The sequence below is a fragment of the Saccoglossus kowalevskii genome, chromosome 11, assembly GCF_978046115.1.
Source record: "Saccoglossus kowalevskii chromosome 11, keSacKowa6.1, whole genome shotgun sequence".
Classification (NCBI taxonomy): Eukaryota; Metazoa; Hemichordata; class Enteropneusta; family Harrimaniidae; genus Saccoglossus; species Saccoglossus kowalevskii.
The window spans coordinates 21,154,664-21,169,525 of record NC_140651.1 but is presented as its reverse complement, the minus strand read 5'-3'; the positions used below and the strand labels follow the sequence as shown (position 1 = coordinate 21,169,525).

Here is a 14,862-nt window from a genome sequence, read left to right as displayed (position 1 = left end):
CATCACATATACAGCATTTGGAAGTATGCATCACATATACATAATTTGGAAGTATGCATCACATATACATCATTTGGAAGTATGCATCACATATACATAATTTGGAATTATGCATCACATATACATCATTTGGAAGTATGCAGCACACATACAGCATTTGGAAGTATGCATCACACATACAGCATTTGGAAGTATGCATCACATATACATCATTTGGAAGTATGCATCACATATACAGCATGTACCACATATAAATTATGCATCCCATAAGAAAAGACACAAAAGATTACCTACCTGTAGATGTCAATGTTGAGGGTTGACTACTCAGTGATGTCAATTGTATACGTCTTGGCTGTGATCTAGGAAAAAAGGAATACAGAACAATTACAGAAACCATAACAGAGTACAGTATCTTCAAATGTTGTCAGTGACTCAGCTAACTAACATGTACTGTATTACACAAACTGGGTTTACAATCAGGATGTGGCAAGTATTTGTCATATTCAGAGAATGATGAACTGCACTGAAATTCTTCTCCAATAGAATTGCTTGTAAAAATGTATTATATATGCTGGATCATTAAAAATAGGACATATCAAATATACAAACACATTTAATTTATTGGCACATACACATACATACATACAAACACATATAGATACACGTGTACATACAGCAAAAAACACAAGTCGCATTGTAAAGTGAGCTTATACATGTGTCACTTTTACACCAACACAGAAACAACACTGACGCTTGCCCAAAATAAACATAATCAATGTATTGACTTATCTAGCCATTGGAAATCTCACAGACGAAATCTTCAATGGAGGTTGTTCAGATGTTTGGGCTTTTACAGCCAGAAAATAAAATTAAAGGACTGTGGCCTGTTTGATATGGGACTCACGGTGAGGTACACAACTTGTGTAAAATACATGAAATTTGAACATGTGCTGCAAGACGACCACCACCATTCAAGGTAAGAAAATAAAAAAAAAAAAGAGGAAAAGGCCAATAAGATCTGATTTAATCATTAGGACTTGGTATGGTAGTAAACCGTGTAATCTTGATTTGATTTGATCTGATCTGATGATTTTATAAACAGTACTCACTCATTTTTACTACTGGCAGGTACATTTAATGCAGGAGAAGCTTTTGTCTGATTGGCTGACTTGATTTGACTGATGTCTGTCTTTGCAGTCTGATTTGCTGTAATGGTCTCTATAACATCCATTTTAGTGCTCTGATTGGTAGAATCCTTCTCCATTGGTTCCGTGTTCTTATTAGTGACAGCTGCTTTCTCTTCAACTTGGCGCTTATATGGTGTGCCCAACTCGTCAGGTTCGAATGAGATTATTGAGCAGTATCCATCAGTGGAAGACACAACAACAACTTGTCCATCAGATGACCTACAAGTAACAAATATTTCAGAATCAAAATCATTCCAAATATACATCATTTTTGCAATAAGGTCATTCACAATATTTTGGCAAAAACCACAAAAAAAAGTCCATGAGCATGAGCTTGAATGTGGGCTGACCATAAATGAATAATTTTTGTTTTGGCCGAATGCAAGGGTGTTAAACACATCACAAGATGTCACAGCCAACAAACTGTGCAACCTTTTTTCGCAGAAAAATTCAGATAAAAAGATTATTGCTTATGAAATTACAATACTGATAGTTCACAGTACATCCACTATGACAAAGAGATGGTTTATGTAATGTTGTCACCATTTTGTACTGTAGCAATTTCAAGCTAAAATGTATTTTGTATCAAAACAACATCTTATCAGAATTATTCAAATTTCAAATTAAAATGTGGCATAGCTTCATTCTGATTTTTTTGTGATTACGTGTATACCATTGAGTAGCCACTGTACATCAGTATTATGTTTGAACTATGACAAGCGCATTTCTATCAGAAGCAAGTGTAAACCAAAAATTGCATTTATTGTATCCTGGATCATCAAAATATGACTTAGTTTGATCAAAGAATTACACCTGTAATTTAAGCACTATCAATAGAATAGAATAGAGCGAAATGATGTTTACTATATACATGTACTTACTGCATGCAGAGCCAAAAAATAATACTATAAATGTAATTTTTCGTTGGGTTTTAATTTCACTATTTTTGTTGGTAAGTAAAATCTGCTAAATTAAATCTACATAAACATGTAAAATAACAATCCCTGGCAAATTTTTGAACTTAAATCTCAGTGAACAGGCTGAAAACATCAACAAAGTTAAATTAAACATCAACGACAATAAATGGTTTTACAGGACATAACAGAGTTGTATCACTGTCGAAGTATGGTCATTCATGTCAGAAATTTTATTCAAACACATGCTAGTACAGCACTTAGAACAACATTCAGGTCCAATGATCAAGACTTACTGGAGCATTGACAGTGACACTTTTATTGCAGTGAATAGTAGTCAAAGATGGTGATTCTGTCACTTTTACATGACAATAGGGATCAGTATCACAGCAACATACTATCGCAAAAACTCTAAAATTTCGCCTACTCTGAAAATTCTTCACTCCTGGTTGTTTGGCTGGTTTTCGTAATTTGAAGACCTCCATAATTTCGACCTCTCCCGGAATCGCTGGTTTATTTTTACTCCAAAATTTTGTTTAGAGACGCGATTTTCTATGTTGACGCAGGAAAGTGTGTGTAATTTTGTTTGACGTTTAATTTGCGATGCAACTGTATATAACCAAACTTTTATATTTATTGAATTATTGATCGTTATTTTGCATTCTAAAAACCCAACCGTTTTTCAAATAGAATTATTTAAAAGTGGCTGAAATTTTAGAGTTTTCACGGTAATCGGACTTCGTGTATACATGTGTATACTGCTGAGGTTGTCATATACTTTATTTTCACTATTTTTGCTGGAGGAATGATTCAGTGAAAATAAAATCCAGCAAATATACCTTTTTTCCTGTATTTTACATCCAACTTGTCAAAAATCAGTGAAAATAAATTCTATACAAAACACCCAAAAAGTCTTTTCAGCGAAAATTAATTCAAGCAAAAATACAGTATTCTACAGTACTAGATAAATACACATATCTTACCATGCAATGTCACTCAGTTGATGATAATGGATATCTGTTATGTAGGCAAATGGCACATTTTGTTGTGTATCATAGAATAATAATGTATCTTCAGTGGCCACTGCAAAGACTATTCGGTAAGGTAAACTGAGAAAGAAGAAAAAACATACAAAGAGATTCACTATGCTCCCTCTGTCATTAGTAAATGTAGTAGACTGAGAATCGTTTTTTAAAATTTACTAAAAAACTAGTATTAATTAATAATCAAAGAAAGCTTAGAAAGAACTCCCGTGTGCTGAGAGTATTGAAGACACATTAAAAATTAATTCAAAATTACCTGTACATGAGATATTGATAGAAAAGCTGAAAACTAATTATGTACATCAGGTAACTAATATGAACAGAACAGAACAAAACAATTATGAATTATTATGCTAATTAGAGAATTAATATGAACAAATTTTAACCCAAAATTAATCAGGCCTGTCTATTGTCCTAGAGCATTTATGTACCAAATTTTATTCAAATGTGATGATCAGTAATTGAGATATCAGTGTTAATTAATTATGTTAATTAGGTGATTAATAAGCATAAATATTTACCAAAAACTAATTGGGTTTCTGCATAGTTCTCTTTAAAAGTTTCATTAAAATCCAATTTGTGGTTCTTTATATATCAGTGGAACATTATGCAAATTAGGTAATTAATATCCAATTAAAACTAATTAGGTCTCTGCATAATCCTAGAAGATCTATGTAGCAAGTCTCATTGAAATATGATGATTACTACTTGATATATCAAAAGCTGAAAATTAATTAATTATGCAAATTAGATAATTAATATGTACTCATATTACCCTAAAAACTATCAGGTTTGTGCAGTGTCCTATGACATCTATGTACCAAGTGTCATTGAAATATGATGATTACTACTTGAAATATCAAAAGCTGAAAATTAATTAATTATGCAAATTAGCTAATTAATATATACTGATATTAGCCTAAAACTATCAGGTCTGTGCAGTGTCCTATGATGTCTATGTACCAAATTTCATTGAAATGTGATGATTACTACTTGAAATATCAGAAGCTGAAAATTAATTAATTATGCAAATTAGGTAATTAATATGTACTCATATTACCTTAAAAACTATCAGGTCTGTGCAGTGTCCTATGACATCTATGTACCAAATTTCATTGAAATGTGATGATTACTACCGGTACTTGATATATCAAAAGCTGAAAATGAATTAATTATGCAAATTAGCTAATTAATATATACTGATATTACCCAAAAAACTATCAGGTCTGTGCAGTGTCCTATGACATCTATGTACCAAGTGTCATTGAAATGTGATGATTACTACTTGAAATATCAAAAGCTGAAAATTAATTAATTATGCAAATTAGGTAATTAATATGTACTCATATTACCCTAAAAACTCTCAGGTCTGTGCAGTGTCCTATGACATCTATGTACCAAGTTTCATTGAAATGTGACAATTACTACTTGAAATATCAAAAGCTGAAAATTAATTAATTATGCTAATTAGGTAATTAATATCTACTGATATTACCCTAAAAACTTTCCGGTTTGTGCAGTGTCCTATGACATCTATGTACCAAGTTTTATTGAAATGTGATGATTAGTACTTGAGATATCAGTGGAAAAGCCGAAAATTGATTAATCATTATGCAAATTAGGTAATTAATATTGCACAGATTTTTACCCAAAACTAATCAAATCTGCGCATTAGTTTGGAGCATCTGTGTGCCAAGTTTCATCAAAATCCAATGAGTGGTTCTTTAGATATCAGTGGAACAGTCATGAAACAGCTAAAAATCAGCTAATTATCATGCAAATTAGGTAATTAATATGCACGGATTTTTACCAAAACCTAATCAAATCTGGGCATTGGCCCAGAGCATCTATGCACCAAGTTTCATCAAAAACTGATGTATGGTTCTTGAGATATCAGTGGAACAGACGGACACACATACATACATACATACACATACATACACACACACACACACACACACACACATACACACGCATACACACGCATACACACACACACCCATACACACATACAGACACACTAACTGCAAAGACTCCTTTTTTGTGCTTCGCACACGGGAGTCAAAAATTATATTATAATGTATATAGGAAATGTTTTCCATTTGTTTTCTGTTCTCATTTATCACATTTACTTGATAAAGCCATAAGAGCACACAGATTCACTGTGTCCTGTAAACAAGTCATTGTTAACTGCATAGCCCCGCACATACAATCAATTAATATTAACCTAGGCATGTATGCATGCATTCACATGCAGAGGGTGGAAAATATAACAAAAGTATTTTTTAGGACTATGTTTGATGAAAAAAAAAATGAAAATTTACATTTTCACCATAGAGATATATTCATGGACACTATTTACATGTAATTGATACAATCTCATCAGGTTTAGTGTGTATTTCAACAAGAAATAAACTCACACATGCTCTGATATTGCTACAATTACTGACCATCATCATGCCACAAAAATGGTATATTAAAAAATTAATGAAATTTGATTTGCACAAAAAATCTTTTAAATACATGGGAGGGGGGGGGGTATATTATGTTTTGAGGAATACGAGAATATAAATACTTGTTGTGGTAGCAATGGATACCTGAACAATGAATCAATTTTTTCTTTTTCTTTCTCCTCTTCTTTGCATTTCTCTTCTCCATCCTTGTTATTTTCTTCTGAGCCTTTCAAAGACGTTACTTCAGTATCTATCATTGAATTAAATCATTTTATTCATACAGTGTTGCTATAACTACGGATTTATACAACAAGGGTATGACATCTATGTGCGGTGCTACATGTATGAGAAATTCGATAGTACTGTTTAAATAGTGAACCAGTCTAGGGTAAATGAGATTCCAATGGTTAGTAAACCAGTTACTCCTTCATTAAGTATTCCAGTTTCTAACGAGGACTTGCTACAAGTGGTCATGAGTTTTCACCAATCAAAAATATTTCAACCAATGGCATCACAGAATGCAGTGAACACTTGAAAAAATTTTTGATTATCCTCTTATTCAAAAACACAAAATGCACGCTATACTTAATTAATGTTTTATGAATAAGCTAGAATGCTAGCAAAAACAATTTAGATGAATGAACTCATTTGCATAGTATTTCTAGAAATGTAGACTGCGCTTGTTTTGTGATTTTGTGATCAACTCGCAATTTGTGTGACTTTGAATTGAGATTCTCATCACATACAATGTAACACACTAGTTGCATAGCCTCACATTTGATAAACCCTTGACTTTACATGACAGTCATGCTCAGTGATTAATAATTTGAAGGTATTACACTAAATGTCCCAAAAAACCTTAATTCTTTCCAACAAATATACAGAATATTCACAGAACTGCCAAATTTTTGTTAGAATTTTTAATACTAATAATAAATAATAATAATAACTTTATTTAATTAAGCGCAACAATTCCAACATATGAAGATCAAAGGCGCTGATACAATAAACAATCAGTCAAATATTAAAAGCACATTTAAATAAGTGCGTTTTCAGTCTGGATTTAAAAATGTCTACTGAAGGACTAGAACGAACAGACAGAGGTAATTCATTAAAAAGTTTAGGACCTAAATTTTCAAAAGCACGGTCTTTGTATAACACCTTGGACTTTTTACTACACACCTGACAACAGCATTCCCACTGTCTTTTTTAACTGAGGGTATATGTACCCTCTATACAGAAAACTGGAGGTATAACACACATTTTGGGGGTACACCTGTACCCTCTACATCAAAAATTGGGGGTATTTCTAGGAGGGCCAGTATTATTCATCTGCACTCGGAGTGGTTGTTGTAGCACAGAATAAAGATTATACACAAGATTTCACAGAATTTATTTATTTTGCAATTCTCATTTTTAGACAAATTTACACACGGTCTTCATGAAATTTTATAGCTGCTAATCTGACAACCTCATCCTGATTGTATCCTGGTTGCTTGGATGCATACTCAATTATCATTCTATGTTCAACACTGTCAGTAGTTCTTCTACTCGTGGCAGCATTATGATGCCTATTTTGTAACGAAAAACCACGCTCACAGGGAACAGATGTGAGAGGACAAGTAACAAGGATACTGGCAAGAATTTGAAAATCATGAAAATTATCATATTCATTTACAATCAATAAACAGAAGTCTTGTAAGCTCAAATCTCTGTTAACATTTACTAAATGTTTAAACTGCAAAAATACATCCCTGCTTCTCTGAGCATTGATGGACATTTCGTCATCCCCTCCATATTTTACAATGCACCTTTCTAAACTATCATTTCCATGGTTTCTAATGCCTACTTCATGCATGGGCAATAATTTTGGATTTAATACAACATTTAGGTCATTTAGAATACCCAATTCATCATCAGGAAATCTGTTGTCAATTTCACTTAGCAGATTATTAACATACTTTATTTTCAAACGATGCAACACCAAGCTGTCTTGCAAACTACACTTTAGTGGAATACCTTGGAATTCCTCATTCTCATCAATCATTTGGATACAAGTCGACAAAGTTGGGGGGTCATTGTCACGATAAGAATTAATTAGATTTCTAGTTGCCTTAATCACAGTTTTCAGTTGGTGTATATCCAAAACATTTTTCTGGAATGTTTTAGAAACTTGATCCAGATTTTTCAAAATGTCTTTCAATAAGCACAGTGCTGCAATGAATTTAAAAGTTTTGATTTTTTTTAATATGCCCTTGGCTTTGTTACCTCCCTCGCTGTTTGGCGAGGAAGCTACCTCATGCTCAAGTCCTAATACCAGGGCAGAATATGACTCGTAGCAAGCATCGACAGCATCAGACATGGATAACCATCTGATCTGGCTGGGCCTTTTAAAGCGTTTCACTTTTTTGCCAAGTAATGCCTGCAACTCTTTTATCTTCACATATCTTGGAGCAGAGTAATTGTAGAAATTGTATATGGCAATTAATATTTCATTAATGGAATGCAAATAAGGTATACGTTTTGATGCCCAATATGAAACTAGAGCAAGCCTATGAGCTGCACACCAGATATGAACTATTTTGGGATTTAAAGCTTTTAGCCTGACCCCCACACCTGTTAATCTTCCTGTCATAACTGAAGCACCATCGCTCCCAAAACCACTGACTTTATTTATATTATAGCCGATTTCCTGCAACCACTCAACAATACAATTGTACACAGTATCTGCCTTCCCATCATGAATACTAATATTGGCAGCAAATTCAATTTGTATTTTCCCATTGTGAATAATTTTGCAAAACATTATCAGTTTTTTGTTTGTGGCAATGTCTAGAGACTCGTCAACCATTATCCCCAAAAATGGACTGTCTTTAATGCGCACAATAGCCATTTCTTTCAAAACTTTAGCCATATATTCCTGCATTGTCCCTGGGGCTTGGTGGTTGGTGTATATACCCTTTCTATCTGTGAAATGAGATGATCCATTTGCAATCTGGTAAGAAGAAAAAATACAGTATATTTAATTATATGAAGAATAAAGTACTGTGCAAAAGTAACACTCAATTATAATCAATTGGCAATGTCTTACTGAAAGTGACAAAAAACAGAAAATATACTAGTTCTCACCTGCAAGTCAATGAGTGGCAGAAATTTATTATTGGCTATATTCTGCTCTGCCATCCAGGCAGCTGTTCTTAATTGTGATTCAAGCATTGGCATATATTGCTTCTGTACAGTCACTTTAGCTGCTGCCATAAACCTCTGCTGAGTAACTGTTTTCTTGGCCAAGACATGGTCATCACTGTTCATATGTCTAGTAAGTGCAGACCGCTGATAATTTGATGTGCCTTTAACAAATGCATTAGATTTAAGACTGTTTCTGGCACCACTGGCAAGTTTACAAGTACCACAAAACATTAATGCATGATCAGAATTGTGTTGTAGCCAATCAAATTCCATCAACCATTTCTGTTGAAATCTTTTCTTGAATTTGGGCTTGTCCTTGTCTTGTGTGTAGCCAGATTCTTTCTCTCTGGTGCTATCTGCGAGGTATGAAATTATTAGTTAAGCACACCAGTGACTAAAATGTTAAAACAAGTCAACTACACTGCCAGCTGGCCACCTGCTTCTGTGACAAGCAAATTAAATTTAAATTTTATGTGGTATTCCAATCATCGCACAATATGTTGGTACCTTAACAACAAACAATTAAAAATTAAGGTAAAAAAAAGTTATAGTCACTGGGAGTCTAGTTTTTAAATAAAAAATACCAATGCAATGTCAGTGATTCATAAGTATAAATTGTAATAAAATATACAAAACAGTAAAATATTAATTTTAAAAAAAACACTACCTACAGAATAAAATTTCGTTTAATACTGCATCATATAATATATAACGGTATACAATTTCAAAGTCACTGGAAGTGGTATTAGTATTTTATCAAAACAAACATTTCATATTAAAATGAAGGCAGGCTTTTCTATTTTAATTCACATTTTAATTTATTTACCTAAACAATTACAAAATAACTTTTGACCTGCAGTATAGGTTTTACCTGTCGTCACATGGTGTTCACAGACTTCGGTTTCAGAGGCTACTACTTGGCCCTCCACGAGCTTATGATTAAAATCCACAGCATCTGCCTGCTCCGGGTAAACATCTTCGGGCGTGACTGCCTGTTTTTCGTTTTGAACACCAAACTGTCCATGGTGCGTACCGCTACCTGCCGTAAAATAATTAAATATTGTATTAATACGATCATGCTGACCCTCGGCTCTGTCGGCCATGGTAGAATTCCAGCACGTGACAGTTCAGAGTTGGCAAATATTTTGCACGAAAAAAACCATTAAAATTAACTACAGTAAAATTCTACTGTTACAGTGTACGAGACAGTAAAAATCAAACATGTGTTACGGCTTGGATTCCCACATTGTCACTACAATAAACGCATTATGCAAGCAAATATCAATGAATACGTTGTTCAAAATTACAGAGATTACTTTAAAAACAGCGAAAATAATTTGAAAACAGAATACATACCAGTTATACAGTTGATATGTTCGAGTTAAACGTGTAAGGTCCTCGCTAACTGCAAGCAACTACGAGCTAATATGCCGCCATTTTCTTCTACAATGACCGTCGTTTACGATGACGTCACTGATGTTTTATCACATAAACGGTCGTTTGATTGGCGATTTTTCCATCATCATTACAAAATTAACCAATCATTTTTTCTGTTACAAAAAACTACACCTACTGTTTGGCTTTTCCATCTTGCGTTCAACACCCGACGTTTTACGTAACTTACAAGCCGGTTGTCAAATGTCCGCGCGGAGTTCAATGATTTTCAGGCTAAATTAACGTTGACGTAGACCTATGAAAAACGTACGCGCAAAATAATTTTATACGTAAATGGAACGTAGATGAGTTGAGATTTGGCGCGCACTATTTTATTTATACGTGAATTACGTACTGCAGTACGTGAATGGGAATGCTGTGACAAGTTTTAATAAGAAACTTCGATTCAGATCTTAAACTACGACTAGGTACATAAAATTCGATTAATTCACATAGATAATTTGGGGCAAAACCATACAAAGATTTATACACTAGTAAAAGTAATTTGAAATTTATTCTTTGTACAACTGGTAACCAATGAAGTTTAATAAAAATGTCTGTAATGTGGTCATATTTTCGAGCACGAGTGACAAGGCGGGCTGCTGCATTTTGTACACGAATAAGAGGTTTTATCTTAGTTACAGGGAGACCAGACAATAATGAATTACAGCTGTCTAAGCGAGAAGATATGAATGCATGTACCAAATTTTCAGTATCAGATTGGGATAATGATTTACGAATACGATTAATATTTCTTAGATGGGAATATCCAGATCTACAAATAGTAGAAATGTGTGTTTCCATAGATAGCTGCGAATCAAACAAGACACCTAAGTTTCTAGCACTTGACGAAGCACTAATCAATTCTTCACCAATTGCGATACTAGACAAAGGACACGAGTCTTGTGAGAATCTCCGAGACGACATGCACACAAATTCAGTTTTCGACACATTCAAAAGTAGGAAATTACAAGACATCCAATCGCTAACATCTTGAATACATGTCTGAAGTATCACCCGGGCGCGAATTTGATCATCTTCAGAAACCGATAAATAAATCTGTGTGTCATCGGCGTAAAAATGATATTTTACGTCGTGACGTCGCAATAACTCGCCCAATGGACGCATGTACATTGAGAACAATAATGGCCCTAAGACGGAGCCCTGTGGAACACCGGTTTCTAATATAGACGTCATATCAGAAAATACATTTCCAATTTTCACTTTTTGAATGCGGTTACTCAAATACGACTCAAACCATTTGATGATGAGACCATTTAAACCAAAATTTGATCTCAACCTATCGATGAGAATCCTGTGATTCACAGTATCAAAAGCGGCTGAAAGATCCAAAAGTACGAGAGCAACTGAATTCTTAGAATTATCAATACTGCATAGTACATCGTTAGCGACCCGCAAAAGAGCCGTTTCAGTGCTATGTGCGGTCCGATACGCTGATTGAAACTCTTCATACAACGAATAATTCTCTAAATGTTGTTTCACTCTGGATGCAACGACACGTTCAAGGACTTTAGATATAAAAGACAAATTAGAAATCGGTCGATAATTTTTCAGCATGTTTGAATCCAACGATGCTTTCTTGAGTAGAGGTTTAATCAACGCACATTTCATTTTCTCAGGAACACTTCCAGTGCGAAGTGATTCATTTATGATATCTGTTATAGGTGAAAGCAGGATAGGAAGGATCTTTTCATCTTTTAATATATTAGTGGGTAAACAGTCCAAATTGCACGAAGCCGACGACGATTTTTTTTATAATTTTAATTATTTCATCCTCCGTGGCTGGTTCAAAACATTTCAATTCATCACCAGAGAACTTGTGCAGTTCGTTAAAACGGTTTCCATTCAATAAATTTAGATTTAGTCCTTGATTGATTTTCTTAATCTTATCCACGAAAAACATGCTAAAACGATTCGCTAAATTTATTTTGTTATCGTGAATCGGCAACGCATTCAAATTATTTGTCGAGCCTAGAAGACCATTTACGATGGAAAACAGTTTTCTTTGGTCACCATTACAATCCGCGATCTTATCAGCGAAATAACTCCTACGTGATACATCAATAAATCATTAACTTTATTTCGTTTAGATTTGTAGATTTGGCGATGGACAGTTAAACCAGTTCGCCGCCACATCCGTTCAGCTTTACGGCGTTCAGTGCGGGCGTGGTAAATATCAACATTTATCCACGGCTCGGCCACACGAACGTGAACAGTCTTCTCCTTCATGGGGGCATGTTTGTCAAGCGTTTCCGATACAGCAGTGTTGAAAATACGTAACTTAGCTGTAGAATCTACCAGGTCAACTGTTCTAGTACACCCAGATTCGTGTAGATCAGATGCGAAATTATCCCTATCAAAGTTCTTGAAGCAGCGATAAGTAATTTTGATACGATTTGATGTATTATCATGATGATTTGACAAACTAAAGAAAATGGGATAGTGATCAGAGATTGCTGCGGCCTGGTTCACTTCCAATGATAACACAATATTCTCACGGGTAATAATTAAATCCAAAATGTTACCAGAACGATGGGTAGGTTTGTCTACTCCATACAATTTAATGTAATTATAGGTTTTGTGTGGGAAAGTATTCATCACTGTGTTTTGGAGTGGTTTTATATCTACATAATCTAATTCATCTTGCATCTATCCTGGCAATCCTCTATTTGTTGTTGACTGTTCATTTGCCATGATTTGAAAATGAGACCTGACCACCTGTCTCAGACAGGCAAGTTTTAGCTGGGACAGGTAAATAAACACATTACGTTTTCCTGCGGAGAGGTGAATAAAAGTATCAAATTTTTACTATCTAAACAATGAAGTCGTTGCTAATGTTCAGAAGATTGATTTCAGAGTTTCCAAGACTTATGTAGTGATGATGTGCCAAGAATTAAATTTTTATTTTGAAAATTTATTTTGCTAGGGCTAGGGACATGTACATCATCAATTAGGACAGGCACTCTTATTCACTAACTCATTCGATGGAGAGGCAACATTAATTTTTAATTTTAACCCCCGTTTGCGATACACAATCTTGATGCTGTTGAACTTGACAATATGCCAACTCACCTATTTCCATTTCAGTCTCCTGCTCAGTTTTGGGTGACCGTCTCAATTCAAATAATATCGGACAACATCTGACAGCAATAGTAGCTTTTTGTGGTCCTGACAGATGAACCACTGGTCTGTTATGCGAGCATTAATAAAAGACAATCTGAGTGGTTAGTTAACCTTTTAAATGCCAAAATTTTGTCAACTTTTGAATGTTGTGACAACATTGATTCATCATGAAATAAAAATAATGAAATTTTGAAAATACAAGCTATTAATTAGCTGCACATATATGCAAATTCGAAACGAATCAAACAATACTGCGATGTTTCATACCAAAACATTTTTATCGAACCACACTGCACAATCATCGCGTGAATGTCATGCATTCATTGCTCTGGTGTTGTATATTTATCGCTTTCTCACTACGTATCAATCACATGCGAGTTGTGCATTTATAGTCACTCCACTAGCTATCATTGAATATTTTAACCATTGCAGTGATGAAAAAAACAAAAAAATCAGGGAGATCATTTATTTAAAGAAATGATTCACTAAAAAAACAATTACCATGATCAGTTTATTTGAACACCGGTGTGTTGTAGTAAAATTTGCTACAAAAATGTGGCAAATGTGCGATACGAATGTGATAATTACACAAATGTGTACGACTGATATGGCAATAGAAGCCATTTAGTAGTGCTCATTACCCACAATTCTTTGCAGGCTTCTTTCAATCATTGATAGATTTGCTCCTCCAAGTTATTTTCATTCGTCATTAGAAATTTATAACACTTTTAATACTATATATATAAACATACACATTTTCATGAAATTTTTCATAATAAATTTGGTATCTAGAAACTATGTTCCTGGACATGTGCTGAAAAAGTCATAACGTTTTTAGTGATAAGTGAATTTAATTGATATGATTTTTTTGGTCCTACATTGCTAAATGTTCAGTACCTTTCTCAGTAGAGGCAAAACATGAATTGTTCTCCCACAATGCAATATTATGTTCAGTGCCATGCTTAGAAGATGCAAAATTTGAATACAGTCTTTGCATACTTACTTGGCCAGGTTAGATCTGCTAAACACATATGTTGTATTCAACGTCTGATCTGAGACTTCTACGCATCCAGATGGAACTATTAACAATTCACCATCCGGGGTAAATGTAAGACGACGAAAAAATGACCTCATAGAATCATCATGAAACATACGACACTGCTTCATGTAATTCTGAAACATGGAGAAACATGGGTCATGTTAAGGATGGTAATAACATTTTTGTTTTTGTTTTCATTTATGCTGCCAATGAACTTGGTGACTAAGAACCGTAAACAGTTTTATAATAAGTAAATTTTTCCAATAAAGTGGGGTAGAATTTGGGTCATTCATTAAGTGTTTTGAGAACTGAGAGCTTCAAAAAAATGCTAAGTGTTTATGCACATGTATGCTATATCATTGTGCACTTTGTGACAACCGTCAAAAGTGAACCCATGGGAGGGATAGATTAGCCATTTTAAATTTGAATTTTTTCAAACCACAAGATATTCAGATAACT

At 34.1% G+C, this 14,862-nt stretch overlaps 2 protein-coding genes across 2 annotated transcripts in view; both read right to left on the bottom strand.

Moving 5' to 3' along the window:
* Window positions 1-14,862, bottom strand: part of LOC100374812 (chromatin assembly factor 1 subunit B-like) — a 28,679-nt gene that overhangs the window by 3,296 nt on the left and 10,521 nt on the right. The window contains exons 8-13 of the mRNA XM_006811804.3: window positions 14,368-14,537; window positions 13,314-13,429; window positions 5,742-5,847; window positions 3,085-3,210; window positions 1,110-1,406; window positions 295-359 (exon numbers count right to left, since the gene is read on the bottom strand). Of these exons, the coding sequence (XP_006811867.1) occupies window positions 295-359; window positions 1,110-1,406; window positions 3,085-3,210; window positions 5,742-5,847; window positions 13,314-13,429; window positions 14,368-14,537 (880 nt within the window). The remainder of the gene's footprint in view (window positions 1-294; window positions 360-1,109; window positions 1,407-3,084; window positions 3,211-5,741; window positions 5,848-13,313; window positions 13,430-14,367; window positions 14,538-14,862) is intronic.
* On the bottom strand, window positions 7,024-9,889 carry LOC146736515 (uncharacterized protein C17orf113-like). Its single transcript, XM_085505550.1, has 3 exons — window positions 9,658-9,889; window positions 8,727-9,142; window positions 7,024-8,592 (listed from the first exon to the last, which is right to left on the bottom strand). The coding sequence occupies exons 1-3, from the start codon at window positions 9,887-9,889 to the stop codon at window positions 7,024-7,026; spliced, it is 2,217 nt and encodes a 738-aa protein (XP_085361676.1).

What these genes read in the sequence shown, in the direction of transcription:
- LOC146736515 (XM_085505550.1), bottom strand. Translation starts at nt 9,889, where the DNA reads ATGGCCGACAGAGCCGAGGGTCAGCATGATCGTATTAATACAATATTT. An exon ending in TGAACACCATGTGACGACAG is followed by an intron (nt 9,143 to 9,657) that starts GTAAAACCTATA and finishes CATACCTCGCAG; the next exon opens with ATAGCACCAGAGAGAAAGAA. An exon ending in TGCCACTCATTGACTTGCAG is followed by an intron (nt 8,593 to 8,726) that starts GTGAGAACTAGT and finishes TCTTCTTACCAG; the next exon opens with ATTGCAAATGGATCATCTCA.